Raw genomic sequence first — 19762 nt, forward strand, 5'->3', positions numbered from 1 at the left:
AGAAGGTCATAGTGCAGCTGTTTGACAATTCATACACCCAGCGTGGGGACTACTTTTACAAAGACATTGAATGGGTGAGCAGTAAGCAGACAAATTGAATGGTGGCCAAGGTCAGGGCTCAGATTTAGCCGGGGCCCCTCTCCGCCAACAGCTGTTAAAATCAAAACGGACCAGTTGTGGTTTATTTTCACACTAAGCAGGATGTGAGTAACCGGAGGTAGCTGGGTTGTGTGTGTTCCATTGATCAGGGATGTTAATCTTCGGGGGATATGTAGAGAGGTCCTCCCAAGGACAGGACAGTGAAAAGGCCCTATTGATTACTGAAACGTTGATCAATCGGTCCCAAGACAGATAACAAGATGTACAAGTCTTGTGTAACAAAAGGTATCTTGTAGGATACAGACTGCACTGGTTGATTTTTTTCAGATTTCAGCACCCAAAATTGAAGCATGAAATCCCCAATCATCCTGATCCGTAGGTTGGTTTTGACAAGCATTCTACCTCTGTCACACACACACGTCCAGTATGAAGTGGGAGATTGAACACACATTCAACCCACGTGTGAGCATTCAAACCAAATCACCAGTCCATACCAGATTAGTAGGCCCATCCATGTTACTGCTAAACCATACAATCACATTAGACCTTGTAAAATCTATGTGACAAATTGTGTTTTCAAGTCGTCACTGGAATGTTGTTTTCACACTGGATCGGCAGCATGATGATCTTGTGCAACATAGAGGAGGGGGGAAGGGAAAGCAACGTAAAACTAGTTGGAACTGGCAGAAAAAGTTATTTATTAGAGGAGCAGATTTTTTTCTTTTTTTTTTTTTTTTTTTACAAAGATATTATAAATAAAAGAGCTGCGCTTACAATGAGAAAGTGGCATGTGAGTGTTGATAATTCCAAAAGAAATAAATATAAGAAAAAAGGACTCGAAAAACAACCAAAAATAATAAATAAAACCTCAGCTGACTTTTTCAACTCCCTTCCACTCACAATATATTTAAGATAAGATAAGATAAGATATTCCTTTATTAGTCCCGCAGTGGGGACATTTGCAGTGTACAGCAGCAAAGGGGATAGTGCAAAAAACAAGAAGCATCAGCTAACAGAGTAAAAAAAAAGAGCTAAATAAAGTGTAACAAAATATGAACCATTTAAATAGAAGGAAGTATAAAAATAGGAGCAGTATATACAGTATTGACAATAAACAGAACTATTAACAAAATTGCACAAGTTGAAAATGATACTGCACAGTGAGAATGAAATGAAATTCCACCTGAAAATATCAGGTGTCAGTTTTCACTAATATATACTACAGTATATTACTCATAGTATTATTGTACAATACTGAAAACTGATATTAGTGAGGAAAAAGAAGTGTACTACTCTGTGTTGACAACACTTCAGGGGCATTATGTGCAGATTCCATTGGCCCAAATTTCTGTAAAAAGTGGCCTGTGAGTGTAGTATTATTTCACTAATAAAAAAAAAAGTGTATGTATCATTTCACTAATATATTCACAATATATAATACAGTATTTAAAAAAAAATATTTAACCTTTATTTAACCAGATAGTACTCATTGAGATTAAGAATCTCTTTTGCAAGAGAGACCTGGCCAAGACAGCAGCATTTAAACATACATTAAAGTTCCAGACGCCACAACATAAAACAAATGCAAAATAAATACATAGCATATCATACAAAACACATTAAAGTATAGCACTCATAGTATTATTGTACAATACTGAAAACTTGAGAGGGAAAAAAAGAAGAAAAACAAGTAAATGTCTGCTTCTCTGTTGACAACACTTTCAGGGGCATTTTATGTGCACATTCCTGCGCACTGCTCTCCATTGGCTCAAATATCTGTCCATCATTGCACCGAGCCACCTCGACCCAGCCCTCTCGGCTCTCCTCTGAGCGCTCATTGGTTCTCCTATTAGTTCTCTGAAAGCCCCTTTAGCCAATAACCGGTTGCGGGAGGACGGAGCCTTTTTCCGGTGGAGCAGTCTCTCACGCCTACAGTGGTGGAAACGAAACGTCCCCAAAGCGCACACGGCGTAAGAGGAGAGTACGGCGCACACGAGTCTCTGGAAGGAAGATAACGGTGTCTTCTATTTACCCCCTCTCTCTCTCCACTCACAAAACACACAAGAACAAACCTGACATTTTTTTTTTTTAGGGGGGGTTTTACAGAGTCTTCTCATCACAACGAGGAGGAGGAGAAGCGAAGCGAAAGGGGATTTTTGGAGAGCAAGTTTTTTTTCCTTCTTTTTTTTTTTTAAAGAGAGGATTCTGTGTTTTTGTGTTGGTGTTTTTCACGGGTGGGTTTGTTTTATCCGCTTGTTTCGCCGCAAAGATGATGGTCGGAGAGGTCGAAGTGAAGGAGCGACCGAGGCCGAGTCCCGACTATTTGATGCAATTACTAAACGAGAAGAAGCTCATGACCAGTTTGCCAAATCTCTGCGGCATCTTCACACACCTGGAGAGGCTTCTCGATGAAGGTAAGAAGGAAGAGCGAATGTCTCGAGGAATGGAAGCGTGACCACACGAGCGCAGCGGCGCGAGGGTTCTGCACCGCTTCTCTGGGCGTCCGCTGCTGCTGCATACCGTCGATATAAACCGATACATTGCTATAACCGTGGCAGACACAACTTCCACCTCTCACAAGTAGCAACCTTACATCCAAAACCTTACATTCAAACCAAAAAACAACAACAATAATAGTATCCTGGGTGTTTTTTTTACCCACTAAGATGTGTTTGATTTAAGAGTTGTGTTGTTTCTCTGCACTCTTTGACTTTGTGGAAAACTTTCTCAGTCTCTCACAAACACATATACACACAAAAACACAACATTAGCCAATGCATTAAAAAAACAAAACGCTTTTAATAAAGGATTTGAATGTTTTTGAACCACTCTTTCTATATTTTATGTAATTAATTTAAGAAGAGGCCTAATTCCCCCACATGTTCCTCCTCCAGCAGCAGTTTAGCTTTTAGTTAGCCACCTTTTTCAGCTAGCGAAGCTGTCTGCATTCCTCTGAACTCTTCAGGAATCAAAGCAGTTCACTAAAGAAAAGAAGCTTACGTCTTTAAAATAAACACTTTGCACTTCTTCCCATTTGTCTGGTTAACAAAAGTTGTCTTTATTTTAAGCTTAAAAAAGGGTTTGTGTTAGTTAGTTAGTTAGTTGTTGCCCAGGCCGAGCTTCTAAAAGCACGCAGGAATGTCTGCTTGTTGCCCAAACAATGGCCAGTGAGCTGCTGCTGCTGCTGTGGGAGGAAAGAGAGGAGAAGAAGAAGAAAGGGGGAGTGCATGAAGATTATTTCAACTTTTTTTATTAAAAGCGACACCATTTTGTTTCCCTTTCTGCTACTACAATGTTTGTCTTGAAGCAAGCAGAGGGTCTGTTATATTTCCTTCCCTTTGCTGCAGCAGCAGCAGCAGTCGTCGTGTTTTTGCCCAGCAGCGTGCACTACCCAAAAAAAGCGTCGCCTCTTTGTCGGCGGGATTCGCCTGTCTACGTTGTTTTCCCAATGCTTTCCCACTGATTTTTTTGTGCAGATGTAGACGAGGCTTATTTTTTTGTTGATAGTGTCAATAACATAAGCTGGTCTGAAGCGGAAGGTTGGACCTATGCTTTTATGTAAGTGAGCTGGGGACACTAGAGAGCGCCACAGCCCCCGAGCAGACTGTCCACACCGTGCTGTGTGTGTATTATCGGACATGACGCTTTTTAAATAAAAACTATAGGCTTCCTGACTACTTCACGGAGAGGTTTCTTCACACACAAGAGAAGGGCATACCTGAGTTTCGGTTGCATGTCTGGATGAGTAGGCTCTGTAAGTATGTAGTTGCAAAACCGGTCTGCAAAGATTTCTCTTGCTTCCTTGATGGGTGATAAACAAAACACTTGAAGGTGTAAAGTGGTCTATTTCCATCCCCTGGATGTCCCCTTATCTCACTACCACAACAATGCAAACATAAGTTTGTATGATAATAAATACAAATTAATTTAAAGCCTTTTTTTTTTGCAACATGTTGAATGACACAGACACTGTATGAGTGTTTATAGAAATGTTTTTCATGTGCAAAAAAATGGCACTTCAGTTTCAGGTTGATGCCTGCAGAAAAGTAAGCAGTTAAACATGTTCTTAAAAAACAAGAGCCAAATTTCCTGGGGTGTGACAATAGCATATTCCTTACATCTTTGCATCCAGATTTTGTCACTGAAAGTACCAAATTTGATTACTCTCCACACCCCGTAAATGTCTTACAAAAGAGGCATTATGTCGTTTTTTTTTTATTCCGAAAGAGACAATTGCGTTATTGAAAACTGGGAATGATGGGTGTGTTGGTGTTTTCATTGAGGGGAGAGTCAGGAAGCAGACTTGTTTTCTTTTGCATCCCTGCTCCGCTTTGGTATTTCCCAGCCCCCACAGTCACAGAGCCTAACAATCGTCTGAACAGTGAAGAAAAGGGACCATGCACACAGTCTGTGTACCTCTCATTTACTCTAACAACTCAGCCGTGCTGCCGTTGGCACGCTGTGTGAGCCAGCCCACTGAAAGCAAGGAACTGTGTCTTCGCTTCTGTGTGGTCAGCAGTGATTTATAAAAAAAAAAGCACTTACTGGCTTTATTTGTGGAGCGAACTACAAACAAATTCAGTTTCCAAACTAGAATGACTTAAAGTGTTGCGGTGATCCATCTGTGATAGGTTATTTATTCATTTTTTTAAATTGACTGTCAACATAAATCACTAAACAAGCTTGTTTCTCTGTGACAACCTAAATCCCCTGACATTCAGAAAGAACAGACCATTTCTAACACAGCTGAAGTATTTTGTGAGACCTATAGTCACCTTTCTTTGCGTTTCTGTCTGCGTGTTCTTGCGTGTTGCCTGCTCATATAAACTACCACAGCTGTGCGCTATCTGTCGGACTAAAGAGTGGGAAAGGAAACATTGTACTCTGTAGAGAGCACTGTGTGCTGAATGTGGCTTGTAAGACATTTAACATGAATAGGCACACTGTAAATACTGCTGTAGGCCTACTAATTTTGGCCAGTGGGGATTTACAGTTACATATTTATGTTTTGATTAATTTGCAAAAATAGAGAAAGTCATTGAGCTGATTGAGCAGAAATAAAATAGTAGAACTGATTTGCTTGTCATAAATCTTTCTTAACAGAAAAACCTTGACATGACGTCTTGCACTATATGATGTTGTGGCTTTGGAGGAACTGGTTTGTTAGGCTTTTAGAAATCAATCCTGTAATACCGGACTAGTCCGACGATTCTGTGCAGCGATCGACAGATAAACGTTCCTCTCTCTGGTGTGTTAAAAATCATGTCTGGGATGCTCGTGACTCCTCAGCTTCACTCCTCTAAAGTCACACAAGTCTGAGGTTTACAAGCGTTTCCACAGCACTAGCCCAAACTTTATCCGACCGCCAGAAATTGCGTGTGTGTGATGAAAGCCACCCCAGTGCAGAGAAGGCCTGTCTGACTGTCTGGTTCCTGTTAGGGGTGGTTTGAACAGGGCTGAAGCTCTGATGAGATATTCTGGGCCAGCCTCCTCCCACTCCCTGTCCCGTATTAGTGAAAACTGACCTCACCCAGGGTAAAAACCAAAAGCACAATCCAGTCCGTGCAATTTTTATTAGTCTAAAAAAAGAGAGAGGAAAACGGTAAACAGCCCTTCCCTTTGGCCTAGTACTCTTAAAATAGTTGTCAAGTGTGTGTTATTTTTAATGTGTTGCGTTATGTGGCCCGTGCTGTCAGATTGCTGCAATTCCAGACGCTCAGAAAAGTTATTTTTAATTGTTTTTTTAATGGTAGTTGGAGGTTGATATGTGTGCGATAAAGATTTTTATGGTGATGGATGAAGCATGTTTTGTGACTGTGGTCTTTGCTGGCAGGAACGATAAACATCACACTCGACTGCAACTTCCAGTCAGACAGGATAGTCTCCAGAAGGGAATCTCTAACATGTGGTATTGTGGTGTGAATTACGTTTGATCTGAAAAGTTAATTTTGTTTGGTGTGTGTTTGTGTAGTTTTCTCCTCAAGAGTGTGTCGCAGGAGACTTCTCAATCAGTTCTGTCTCGTTGAGAGCGGGTGTTTTTTTCAAGGCGACAAGGAGAGAGCAGATGCAACATGAACGCTGTTTATTCTCAAGCAGATGTAGAAACAACCAGTCAGTGTAGAGCTCTAAAGAAATGAAGACAAAGTCCAAAAAAAAAAAAAGTTAAGGACCGTCCTAATCCGTCAACAAGGCGGCAGTCGTCTTGTCTCCTGAGGGACGAAAGTTTTTGTGTTTTAAAATTATAATGACAGCACTTCTCTCCTGATTAAGTACCGTTTCATAGGCTGAACATCTTAAATGCCCTCCTTTTGTCAGACTTTAGTGCACATAATAAGAGCAAAAAGAAATCTAGTTAAGCTTCAAACTCTTCCAAATTGTCCATCTCTCCAGAGTATACCCTTTCGACAGCTGCACACGTCTCCCCTGCCCACCCTTCGTTATGTGCATGTCTACACAGCTGTTTCCATGGTGGAAGAAAGCTGACACCACCCTTGTGTGTGTGTGACGACTGCTCCCACCCCGCTTTAGGGGGCGCGAGTGCATGGACGCCCCCGTTACGTTCCCAATATGTGTGTTGTCCCTCAAGGTCACTTTGGCTGATTGACAGGCCCCTTTTGAAATCCCCTTGCGTTGCAGTTGTTCATCTCCCTGAGGTGACACCTGCTATGGAGTTTTTTTTATTTCTCTTTACGATCTGCCAGCCAACAAGCTGCTTCAAATTGCTATATTTTCTCTTGGCAGGAGGAGACAGCCCATATAACATCTAGAGATGTAGCCCAGTAGTGAAGTGCAGGCGCTGTTATAAGGTAGCGGAGCATAGGAGAAAGGGAGGGTTTTTACTTTTTCGTTGTCATGAAGTGTTGCGGGCGTTTCTATGGGGAACAGAATAGTTGGATTGATCGAAAATGTTTATTCCAAGCTCCTTTTACCTTTCCTTACAGGCTCATTTCCGAGCTTTATTTGTATAATAGATTAAATGGTCCGTTGTTCCATTGCATGCTGTGTGGCAGAGCCACATGGTGCATTGTACCATTTGTTCCTGGCTACAGCACCCCCCTTTGCATATACAGTTTTGTGTCTGCTTGTTTGTCTCTGTGTGTGTGTGCCGTGATTTAACAGGACCTTCCCGGGAGAGCTGTCAGCGTTTGGAGGACAAACTGTCTGCTGTCCACTGTGGTGCCTGTGTAGGGAACTGGTCCTTCGGGAACGGCTGTTTAGCGAACAGATTTTGATAAATGGGAGAGTGCTAGAAGTCTGCGTTTGGTTTTCTACCTGATGTCCCATATTTCTGTCAATCCGTGTATGGTTCTCCCCCCTTTTTCTCTCTGTGTCTGGCTGTTGCAGCACTGTTCTCTCCCGCCGCAGATTGACCCTCGGCTTTTCTCGGCACATGGCTAGACCCGCACTAACCTCTGACATGCAATCAATTTAGCAGCTAACAAGACTGAGTACCGCTCGCAAAATAAGATACAGCTCGGAGCCGTGAGAGAGCACAGTAAGACAGAAATGGGGGTGTTAGGCCAGGACTGTTGCTGCAAGCAGAAACATGTGATATCCCCCCACCTCTACCCCTTTTCTTCTCCCCACATTCTCTCCCAAAGCACCACTTATAAGCTGGAATTTAATTAACCGAGAGCCATTCTGTGAGCTGGTTTACTGAGCCGTCGTCACCAGTGAGGAAGCAGAATTGGAGGCTTTGTGCTGTCTTTCTCCGTCTGCCTCTCTCTTGCACTCATGTGATCCCCCTCTTTCTCAGTCTCGCCTCCCTGGTAATAAATTAGGTGGTGGCGTAAGTCTGACAGGGTGAGGTGTAAGGGTTGTGGTAGGACCCAGCGTCGCCTTGCCTGTCTTCCTTCTGACATGCCTCTGCCTAGCAGCCCTCCTATCAAGAAGCCCCAGCACAGTGCCTGTGTGGGCTTCGGTCCCCGTTGCAGCTCCAACCCCGGACCCGCCTTGCTCCCCTGGCCCCACTCCAGCCCCAGCAACGCCACCCCCCAGCGGGTGCGGTGTGATAAAGTCATCCAACGACAGCTCCGGGCTCTTATCTCAGGCCTCAATCCCGTGAGTGCTGGGCCTCCTTATCGCTGCTGCCTCTGCCTGGCCTCCTGTCTCCCTGCCCTAGCCTGCCTGCCTGGCTGGCTGACTATCTGGCTCGCTGTCGCCAAAACCATGTGTCTTCCCCTCCATTACTGCCGGCTGTTAGAAAACACATTGCTCGAGGCAGTTTATCTCTCTCTCTTTTTTTTTTAAGTCCCCGAGCCTTAAAGCAGAGCAATCACATTAAAATTAATAGTGAAAAAGGTAACTAGATGCACAGTGAATTTTACTGAGGGGATTTTATTGTGTAATTTCTGTGGAAGCGAGAGTCAGTTCTGTGCTTACTAGATGATGATCAGTGTTAAAGAGGAAGATGAATTAAGGGATGTTGTAATAATTATGTCACAACAGCTTCCTTACGCAGACCTGTTCATTAAATTGAGTTGCTTATTCCCCTTTCTGAAGCCATGGCGCCTCCCATTGCCCTTGACCTAAGTTATGTCAGCTTTTACCGTTTTTTGTGTCTCATGCAAAAACATCTACGGGAAGTAACGCCCTTTTTCAGACAGGAATGGACTATGGAGAAGGCGAGTCAGTGGTTTGTTTTTCCTTCAGACAGACGGGGAGAAGGAGGGAGGGGGGGTGAGCTGTTTTCTGGCTGTGGTGACAAAAGAAGCCTGCTCTTCTTGTGCCCTCTCCCACAGAGGTGGGTCTGTCTCTCAGCTCTCTTTTGATTAATATAGATTACATCATGAATCATAGCTCCTGTCCCTCCTCCACACGTTTGTGTGGATACGCAGCACACACAATATTTCTCAGTTAGGAGTAAGTATGGGCCCCACCCTGTCACATTCTTGGAGTGCTTTGAATAGCACTCCCACAACCCCCTCACTCACAGTAGTCCCACTTATTGCCCCGCTCTGTGTCTTTGTGTCTTCGCTTTTCAGCCTCTGAACTGTCACGACAGATATAGTGTCTGACAATTAGGTTTTTTCAGGAATCATACCAGCAACATTTGTCACGTTTCCCGTTTCCTTTCCCCTTTTTTTTTTATCATAGAAAAATGAGCTGAATGCTCACTCTGTTCCTCTCTGACTTGCCCACCCCTCTGCATTCATTTTCTCTCTCCTTTCAGAGGAGGAATGGCAAGCGAGCGTTGGCAGCCAGCTCAGGAATGTTACCGGGAGCACAGTCGGAGCACTTAACCTCCAGCCTGGTGTTTGTTTTCCTCACACGCTCTCTCATAGTGTGTTTAAACTCAGCTTAATGTGAATGCCATCCACACTGAGGCACAGGAACTTCTACTTTAATATATAAAAAATGTTGAAAGCATAATTTGTCTGCAATTTGGTAGTTTTTGCTTCGCGGCTGGCACTAGCAAGCTCCATTCCACTTGTGTGAAACCATCAAAGTCTCGTAATGTTTTGCTAAACCTTCTAATTTTGTGACACATTCACCCCTATCCCACTTATATTTACAGCATTTCCCCCTCATCCTTGTCCAAACTCTCTCGTCCAAGATCTTCACTAGCCCCATCCTCCTTTAAAACACCCCAGTGGATCAGCGTGCCTGTGGTTTGCAGCCTTTGCCTTGGTTTTCCTCACTAGTTGCCGGCTGGCCGATAAATCAAAGATGAATAATTTACCTGTCCCTCAGCAGCCCGTGTTGTTTCTGTGAGGCTTGGCAAGAGCAGGCGGTGCTGCCATAACCTTCCCTTAGGGCCACAGAAAGTGAGGTGGCAAGAGGTAGTGAGATTCCTCTGTAGCCTTCTACCATCAAATATGAAGCACTGGGAACTCCAGTCTTAACCAGTCTCAGCTGCTTCTCTGACTCTCAACAGCATCAACACATTTTTTAGTCCTGACATGTCAAAGTCCATGTCATGCTATTTCACAGTACTCCTGTTGCTCCTTTGTTAAACACAGGGTCCACTGCAATTATTCAGTTTAACCATTAATCAAAAGCTAGTACATATTTTTGTCAAATGTTGTTTCTTGGCTCCTCATATTTTGCTCTGAATGTTTCTGCACCATTTGCTTTAATATGAACTTTTACTCATTTCTACCACCATAGCCCTTTTTGCACAGAGATCCCGCAATACTGCTGTAAGGAATATCCGTCATTACACCCGCTTTGCTTTTTCACTCTGGACCAGACAACAGCAACATAATGCTGGACCAGTATCAGTATAACATGCCGCCAGTGACGAGTAACACAACAGCGTCTGTATCTACTGTGTGTGTGTAGTCCTACCGTGACGCCTGTCACCTTTCACACAGATGTCGATTCTGTGACTACCTTCGCTGCCGGCTTAGCAGCGGAACAACTCTGCCCCCCCTTACCGTCTCTGTGCCTTTTTATGCAGAACAGCGAGCTGAAATAACGGCACAACAGTACCGCCTTGAACCGGCTCTGTGAAGGGGCTCATGTTTGGCCTGCTCTCCCTGCGGGGAGGGACAGAGCCCCCTGCACCCGGCGCAACTGTCAGTGTCAACCGGGGCAAACGGTCCTCAGTGCGGGGTCTGCGGCAATTAGGGATGCACCGATACTGGATCGGATATCGGGCCGATACTGGGCCGATCTATTCAATTCAATTCTATATGTATATACTATTTATGTTATATATTGGAATTTTAATTCTTGTTTAAGTTTTAACCAATTTGTTGCTGCATTAAACCTTTTTACACTTGAATTGAAATTCCTGTTCATTTTGAAAAAAATTACAAAGTTGCTGGTGTACAATTTATTATTTTAAAAATAAATACCAATTCTGTAAATGTATATCTATGTATTTATTTGTTATATTTTGTTTTATAAAGTTAGGAGAGCAATGTTTAAGTCAGGCCTGATGTCGTCTTACATATAAAAGAATGATCCCAGCAGCTTATTAATTAAAGACTGGTATTGGATCAGTACTCTGTATCGGCCGATACCCAAAAACCCCTATTTGTGTCTAGCTGAAAAAGTCAGATCGGTGCATCCCTAGCGGCAATGGCGGCAACAACACCTGACCCATCTTGAAACACGGACCTTATCTCATTCACCATGCTTTCTGGGTGTGACTTTTTTGCTGCGTCATCACCTTTCTTATCTATGCAACCAATGTATTTAGGATGAAATTGTTTACAGAGCACAAAATTGTTAACAAGAGCATGAAATTGTTTACAGAAGCACAAAGTTCTTCATAGATGTAGCCTCTTAATTTTTTTCTTAATGCATTTTAACTTTAAAATGTACAAAACTTTCTTCTCCATGCTATTCAGCAACGTTTCAGTTGTTTGAACTTCTGTCTCACTGACAAAGTCACACATAGTGAGTGTCTATCCTAACTAGAACTACATGTGTTGCGCAGTTGTAATTTACAGTGGCTGTCTGCCCCGCAGACGTGTGCTATAATGTAAAACATGATTTACTTAGCATAATTTATGCCCATGTGCAACGCGTTCAACCCAAACTAATTGTGGCAGCACATGAATGAAGTCAGAGTTGTACAACTGAGAGTGAAAGTTTTGTGCCTGTTCTGTTTATTTAGTGTTTGTCGCTGTTTGTGGCGAGGCTTAAGTCTGTCTGTCCTTATCAGTTCAGTGGTTTGGAGGAGATTACAGAGCAGAAACAATGGGTGGTTTTGTATGATTAGACTTTAATTGGTGAAACAAAGAGCCTCTTTAGCACCGTGTGTGACATAGGAAAGACTGGCATAAAACCCCACAGATAACTGGCAGCAAAGAATGTGCTGTGTATATGAAAGGGTTAGTGAGCATGAGCCTCGTCCTCGCTCAGTTGATTGATTGTGTTCGCTGAAAGGAAAGAGGCGAGCGAGGCTGCGGAGAGGGGAGGATGGTGAATGTGATAAAGAACAGTGGGGGGAGACAGAGGATTCCTATGTGCTGTGAATGAGGTCATTTGGTTGGTTATGAGGAAGGTCAGTGACCCCTCCCTCAGCTCCACACTCCACCCCTCTGTCTCTCCCTTCCTCCCCCTCAGCTAATGATACACAATGGCTTTTTGTGCTTTAATGGGCCAGACGCACACACAGGGTCACTCCTACCAGTTCACATGCAAGTGTGTACACAAGTGCTGTCTGTAAAACAATCCCAATACATTGCAATGCATTCTTAAGTATTGCAGTTATCACTTGGTTTATTGTCTTGGCTGCATGCACAGTGCTGAATGTGCTGTTCTCTAAGCTGTTGACTCTTGAGTGATGTGGTTTTTGCAACCCAATATTGTTGTCAAAAATATCAAAGTATCGATACATATCAATACTGAACATTTGAAACGGTCCAATAATCATTTTCTGCAGTATTTGTAAATGGGAGCAGCTGCACTTTCTGCTCTCACACCCACTGCTATTTATCTTTTACTAAAAATCTAAAATTTGATGCCCCAAATGTTGTCCCCAAATATCAATATTTTTCAAGGTATTTTATCAAAGTTAGAAATTCCAGTATTGTGACAAAACTACAACCCAAAACCCTCCCATCTATATTGTTGCTCTCCCCTAATTCCCTATTTCCTGCGCTATATCAGTGTACAGCAAATTAAACAATGTAAACATCATTTTATTTTGTATATGATAAATGCACAACATGTATTGGGGTGGTGCTGCAATTAACCAGTGGGTTAAATCTTAGTTTGCTGACCTTTTAATTTATACACTGGAGGAATCTATGGCAAGAAGGCAAGAACACCTTCATGAAGCATCCGGATTTACTGGAATAATCTGTTGTTGTTCTTGTTTTCTAACTTGGTAGCTAGCTTGTAACAAACCTGTTTTTAATTCCAAAATATAGGGCTGCTGCAATACAGCTGTACGGGAAAGCATTGTTGTCTTTTTTTTTTTTTATAACCATGTTACTAAATAGAGGATTTGTCCTGAATTGCACTTGTAGATGCCAATGGTCAAAAAGCTGGGATCTGGCCTCATTAAGGAGATCCACTTAAAACATCCCCAACAACACATTACTTTGACATTTTTCCCCCTGACCCCCGACCATGATCCTAATTACTGGGATTGAGTTCTGGATGCACCTCTGACCTGAGAAGTCTGGGTCAGATCAATTATTAATCCACTTGGTTACATGGCTCACAAATAGTAAATGGACTACCAATTAAAGTGGCACTGACAGCTATGTGTGCAGAGACATTCCTTCTGCCATGTTTGACAGGTCACACAACTCCCAATTGAGTTAAAAGAAGTTACTATAGTAGTAGTAAATAAATGCACAACCAGCTGGCACAGTTAAACTGTTTCTCTCTACCTTTGTAGACGCTGCTCCAGCTCACTTTGGTCTTAACTTTGTGTCATTACATAAGAATGTTGCCCATAAAAGACTTACAAGGTGTTGCTTTATTGTCGTCTTGGATAATATTACAGCTGCTGCTGCTGCTGCTGTTTGTCTGGTGTATTTATTTTCTTGCGGGATGTGCCAGGACACACTGACATGGAGAAAGGGGATTTTAGAGATTTGATTCCATCTACTATAAAAGTTTGAATTTTGGATTGGTGTATGTGTGTTTGTGATCACCTGCAGACAGTATGTGGGTAAATGAAATAATTTATTGTAAACCAGAGTGGTCCTTTAGGGATGGTTAAAGGCAGCTGGAGATGGACGGTGTGTAGACACAGCAGGGGAGACAGGTGTGGGTATGAGCAAGGTGCCAAGGCGCCAGCTGCTGTTGACACCTTAAGGTGAAGAATAGTCTGCCAGGAGATGGACTTGTCTGTCCCCTCTAATTCCTCTCATCCCTTCCCGGTCCCACCCTTCCTCTGCGCTCCTTTCTTGGGCGAGTGTTTGTCTGACATGTCGAGTTTAGACGCTTTGTGATGGGAGCTCTTCCTGCAACCTTATATTTATTGAGCGTCTGACACTTTCGATGAACCAGACCTTGGTTCTGTCTCGGCTCCTCCTCCCTCATCACCATGCGTAAAATCCTCTGTCTGCACCCACAGTTTGCTTTCTCCCTCTTATCTCTTCCTTTATGTCTTAACCATGTAAATGCATCCCCCTCATCTGTTTATTTAATATTGCCTTCTATCGTTGTCATAGTGTTTTCCAGTGGAGAAAATCAGTATTCGTTTTCCCAAGGGAATGACTCATTTTTCCTGGCTTTGTCTTTACCTATTTATTTTAGCAGAGTGACTCTACCGCTGTTCTCTCATCTCCTGTTTCTTCAAATTTCTCTTCACCCACTCTCTTCTTCCATTAGTTTTCTCTATTGTAGCTTCCCTCTCTACTTGTATGTGAGGTAAAAAAAAAAAAAAATCCAGCCTTGGGGCTACATTGCCTCTTTCATGTGAGGACCAGCGGTGACATTAAAGGCCTGCTACGTGGTCTGTCGGTTTGAATCAGCCTAGCTCTCACTGTCTGTGCTCAGGACCCTAGTATTCGCTTGACTCTCCACTCAATCACTCCCCGGCTCAAACGCCGGTTGGTGGAGAACAACATGCCTTGCACCCGCTGGCTGTAGTTGTGGCACATTTATATGCACTTGCAGATTCGTTAAGTCCTCACACCCAAGAGCTTTGAGGCACTGAGGCAGATCGATGTTTAAAGGCTTAAGCATACTGGAAGCTTGGTTAATGACAGTTGAGTCAGCGACTCCTTCTCTCCTCCCTTTATGACACTGTGACCCGGTTGTTACAGCCCCTCCAATGTCTTTGTTTTTTAAATGCTCTAAATGGTACATTCAACATGACTCGGCAGACAAAACAGATCAAGTGAATGATATCCAGGATCAGACAACCAGACCAAACACACAGCCAAAGAGCAGCTCCTCTGATGATCTGCAGACATAAGGGAGTAGGTCAGGGGGAGCCTTTTCTTCTTTTTTTCATCGTTCAATCTTAATATCTGAAAATGCATCAGACACCAAGAGAGTTTTTCAGCATCTCTAAACAATGCCAGGCCTGTTTTTTCTTCATAAAGAATCCTTATGTACCAGTTAAACTTATGACTACCAACGCCTGCACACAATCCATCCTTGTATACTTGGCCCAGAACAATTGAAGTTCTGGCAGAGGATCACGCATATCCATCCAGATATTTAACACATTTCTTGTATGTCTAATTTGTATCTTACAAGAGTAGGCGTTCGAAGCGATTCCATCCAGATCCTGGAAAAAAATGGTATGTCAGGCTGTGAAGACAATGAAGAGTCGGCAGAAAGACACAACAGCAGCTGTGGTGTGAGTCTGCGTGTTGTCAAACCCAGGGACAGCCACTGAGTGGCTGTTGGACTTAAAGTTAAGATGCTAGCTACAAGCCCCAGCAGGCCCTGTGCCTGGGGATAGAACAACAGCTGACACACGCATACGTACACTTTGCGATGTAACCTGTTTGTCTTCCTGTGTTCATAACTCATGTCTCTCCTGGGGTTTTTCTGCATGGAGAATTTAAGCCCTGCTCAAATTCTGCATTGCATTAAGTGATTCACTGTAATCACAACTGCAAAATCACTTCAGGGTTATGATGGGTGAACATGGCAGGATGATAGCAGGATGATACACTAGCTAATTAGTGCTGGCAACTGAAAAAAAAAAAATCTCAGTTTATTATTACAAGACAACCTGAACTCCTCAACTCTGAGTGAACCAGTCTTTGTTGAAACTCATTTAGAGAGAGGACATGGCCATTGTGAAGGCTTTAACTTCTGGTTGTTGAATTGTTTTAGACTGCATTAGTTTTATCCAGGTTTACCTAATAAGCTGTGCAACAAGCGAGTGTGTACCAAAAAGGAAAGGCGACATTGAGCTATCTTCATTAATGCTTTGTTGTTCTGTTTTTCATTAAAATGCAACCCAGTACAACAAGGACACAAGCTACAGCATATCAATTAATATAGAGTTGAATCAATGCCTCTCCGGCTCTCTCTTGTAAAGGTAGGAGTTATTGCAGGGCTGTTGTATTTGATTGCCTCAGATTTTAATTATATTTTCTTAGTAATTTTAATTATAACTCATTTATTGAAAAAGAAGCATGTATTAAAAACAAATTACTATTTTTCAATGACCGTGTCTCGAATTATGGAGTCGCAGCTCTGCTACCTGGGAAAGGTCATGTGTAGCATGTATTGTCCCTTTTGAATAAATTAAGTTTCAGTACAGCGATGAGGTGTTTTTAAGGCACCACCTATTGTCTAATTTTAATCCAGGAAAACCCTCTTTGTCAGTGTAGAGTTTTAATTTTGTTCTCTGGACAGATGATGAGATTGTGGATGTCTGACAGGCTGTCATAAAATAACAGGATTGAAGAACAATTGCTAACAAATCAGAGGCTACTTGAAGTCAGTTGTCACTCTGTTTGCTTCGGTCTCTGTTTTGTGGCATCAAGTGTTTTCTTGTTGTAATCAAGTGACCTCATTCCCTGATAATGAGAGAGGAAAAGGCATGTGGTTGGGCCTCATTCTGTCACTCCCCCACCTACCAAAAACATATTAAATAAAGAGATTTTTTTTTCAATCTGTTTGTTGACATTCTCGATACTGAACTTTTGGCAGGCTCCTGCTCCCATCTGTTCCTCGGCAAAAATCACTAGAATCCCGGTTGATGTAAGGATTTGCTGGAGGTTTACAGTTTAAATGCAGCCTTATCCTCTCTCTGTGTTGCCATTTGACCGTGTTTAACTGTGATGGAAATGACCACCTGAACGTTTCCCTTCATGTTAACCATTTGGTATTTTCATTTTTGGCATTCGGATATTCGTTGTTGTTGTTGTTGTTTCAACCCCTCGGGATTGCAAACATGCATGAAACACACCAAACCTTTTGGAAAATACTTCTTATTCGATAACAAATAACAATACAAACAACAATACCGTTGCAGCGCTATGACGTCCATCTCAGCCAAGAACGGAGAATTGTCTGGCTGAGTCCATCCCGTGTCATGTGGAGACAAAACAAGAGCCCTTGTTGTCGTTGCTTATGTCGGAGCGAGGCTCGGACCGAAAGGGCTGAGAGGAAACCTCCGCAGGCTGTGTTACGCACGGGTTTGCAGCCGGGCACTACCGGGATCAACGGTGCGTAATACGCAGAGACGGCAGCCTGAAAACGGCGGTGTTTAGGGGGAGAGGGCCCGCAAGACACTGAGCGCGAACACAGGCGCGTGCGGACTCATCATGGCACATTTTTGTTCAAAAAAGTATGTATGGGGGCGAGCCCCTGTTTATGTGACAGGAATTCGGCAGCTTTAATGACAGGAATCCGTGCTACCTACTAACCGAGAAGTTAAAGCGCTCCTCCGGTCACAGCGGCCCAGCGCGCCCCTCCACACCCCCCCCCCCCGCCGAAGCTTTGAATATTCACTGTTGATTACTACCAAAGCTCTGGAGCCCAAAAATGGTATTGGGGACAGCCCTAGTGCTTTCCTTTGGATTCAGATTATTTTAGAAGCATGGTTAAATAATCCTCTTGTATCAGAGGACAAAGATAGAGGTTAGATCACAGAGACATAAAGTCAAAAATCTTTTTTTTTTCGAACTGATGGAGGGGAGCATTACAAATTATCCTCCCTCCCTCCCATCTTCCTCATTGGTTGTGAGCACTGTGGTCTCCTTAGTTACAGGGGTGGGGACAGGAAGCACCGTGCATGTTATCTTCTCCAGTCACATTGACAGTCAGAGCCTTTCCTTCCGCCCTCTTCCTGTCTTATTTCCTCTTCTGACAGCTGGACCTTTCCTGCCATTGTTGCATTCAGGAGGGGGCAGCTGTGTGTAGGGGTAGACACAGCTGAGATGTGTTTAATAGATGAATAGTGCTCAGCATTATATTAAACGTATTAGATCATGTTGGTAAGCTCAGTTGTTTTTCCTAACTCGTCGGCCACCCTTTGAGGCACTGTCTTTCCTTATATCCTAACAAGAGCCAGTCTACTGACAGGAAATGTCAATCTTCCCGGGCCCCTCCGGGCAGTGGGCAAAGGAAAGGGATACCCCTTTTTCACGGGCCAAAGGACATGGTTCCTGAGCAACAGTCAACACGAAATGGGGCTAAGTAGTGCTCTTTCAATCCACAGACATACACCCCATCAGCATGCATCCTGACTCTTCATCCTGTTATTCTTCCCAAGCCTTATCTCGTATTCTAACATCTTGTCGAGCTCACAGCATGCATCCTGTGCTTCATTCTACATAGCATCCCCCCTGCATTGTTGTGGTGTGTCCGTGCAAGTCTGCAAGTGCGGATGCATTTTCGTAAAAGTATGCCCGGGGCTCTAGTGGATAAAACGGCAGTGTTTTCTAGATGCCTAAGTAGCGCTTGTACATCGACCGAAAACCCTGAAAGTAGAGTTAAATGGGTTAAAGCAGAGCGAGAGGGGGATTCTCGAGCAGCACCGTGCAGCACGGCTCAGGTCTCGCTTTTGTTTGTCTGCCTGATTTTTACTGGCAGGTAAAGTCTGTGAAATGAGTTCCCACGAGATGCACAAGAACCAACAATCTGCTCGGCTGTTTTTGTGCGCATGCTTTTTTCATGCTTTGCGTGTATTGTTTGTGTTCGTTCTAATTAATCCACCAGTTTTGACTGCTCCTGTCATAACCAAGCATCCCTTTTATTATGCATGGAACCACACAGATAGTTGTAATATCTCATGGAAGTAAAAGGTGGGATTTCTCCTTGTGTTGTAGCTCAGGCTATTTCCCTTTTTCGGCCAAGTATATCCCCTTAAATTTGTGAAGCCATTTTCAGCTCATGAGGCTTCTCTCTTAAAGCCAGCCTGTTAAATGACTATTGCTGTGACTTCCAATTTAACGCTACATATCGCTTCCCCTTTTAGATGGCAAAAGCAGCAGTAAAATAGCCTATCTTTGCTTGGTATTTTAGAGGGAGCCTGAGTCTGCATTTGTGTGCATTAGGTTGGCTGTTTCAGCTGAGCTAGGGTATTGGGCTACTTTAAAAGGTGAACCGAGGAGAGAGAGAGGAAGTATCAGCACAGAACTCCAGCGTCTGCTGCGCTGGATTAGGATATTTTTTTCGCAATCGTTGAATAATTAGCAATATTATGAATCTACCCTAAGAAGGAGCTTTTAGCTTTCTGTTAACTACCACACTCCCCGGTGCCTCCTGTAAGGGAATAATATCTGTGTGAAGGAAAGAAAACCATTTCTGCAGCTTTCCACCTTACTCACTCGCCTTGGGGGTGCCTCCCCCGAGTTTAAGTGTGTGCGAGTGTGCATGCGCTCACACGTCTCACCCCAGGATCCCGTTGAAAGTCCCCCCACGCAGAGAGTAATGAACGTTGGCCCCTTGCGGCAACCATTAAGAGTAAGCCATTATGGTTCAGTATCGAGCCAGCCCTCCCTGCCAGTTTTCACCTCACTCTATGGTAGACCCCACTAAGTGCACAAAACTGGCACTCCTATGGCTCATTGAGCTGCCAGCGTGCCCCCACCAGCACACAGCCCCATAAAGCAGTTCCACATCATCAAATGTGATGATCCCTTATTCTAATTTTAGTCTGAGGTCTTAATAGCTCTGCAGATACTGTCTGTACCACTCATTTCACTGTTAAGTTTGGGATGGGTTAGCATGGTGGTGCGAGAGAGAAGGGTGGGTTTTTAGCTTCAACTTTTTTAGGAATCATGGTAATGTTTACCCTAGTAGTTGAGCCAAATGTGACTGACTATGAAAT

At 43.4% G+C, this 19762-nt stretch overlaps 1 protein-coding gene across 6 annotated transcripts in view; it reads left to right on the top strand.

Moving 5' to 3' along the window:
- Window positions 1-2007: 2007 nt before the first annotated feature.
- qkia (QKI, KH domain containing, RNA binding a) overlaps window positions 2008-19762 on the top strand; it is an 86400-nt gene continuing 68645 nt past the window's right edge. For 4 of the 6 annotated variants that reach the window (XM_037746521.1, XM_037746525.1, XM_037746523.1 and 1 more), the window contains exon 1: window positions 2008-2513. In XM_037746521.1, the coding sequence (XP_037602449.1) occupies window positions 2369-2513 (145 nt within the window). In that variant the 5' untranslated portion in view covers window positions 2008-2368. The remainder of the gene's footprint in view (window positions 2514-19762) is intronic. The other 2 variants (XM_037746526.1, XM_037746522.1) reach the window with 2 other exon arrangements.

The sequence above is a fragment of the Sebastes umbrosus genome, chromosome 16 (assembly GCF_015220745.1).
Source record: "Sebastes umbrosus isolate fSebUmb1 chromosome 16, fSebUmb1.pri, whole genome shotgun sequence".
In the NCBI taxonomy this organism is placed as follows: domain Eukaryota; kingdom Metazoa; phylum Chordata; class Actinopteri; order Perciformes; family Sebastidae; genus Sebastes; species Sebastes umbrosus.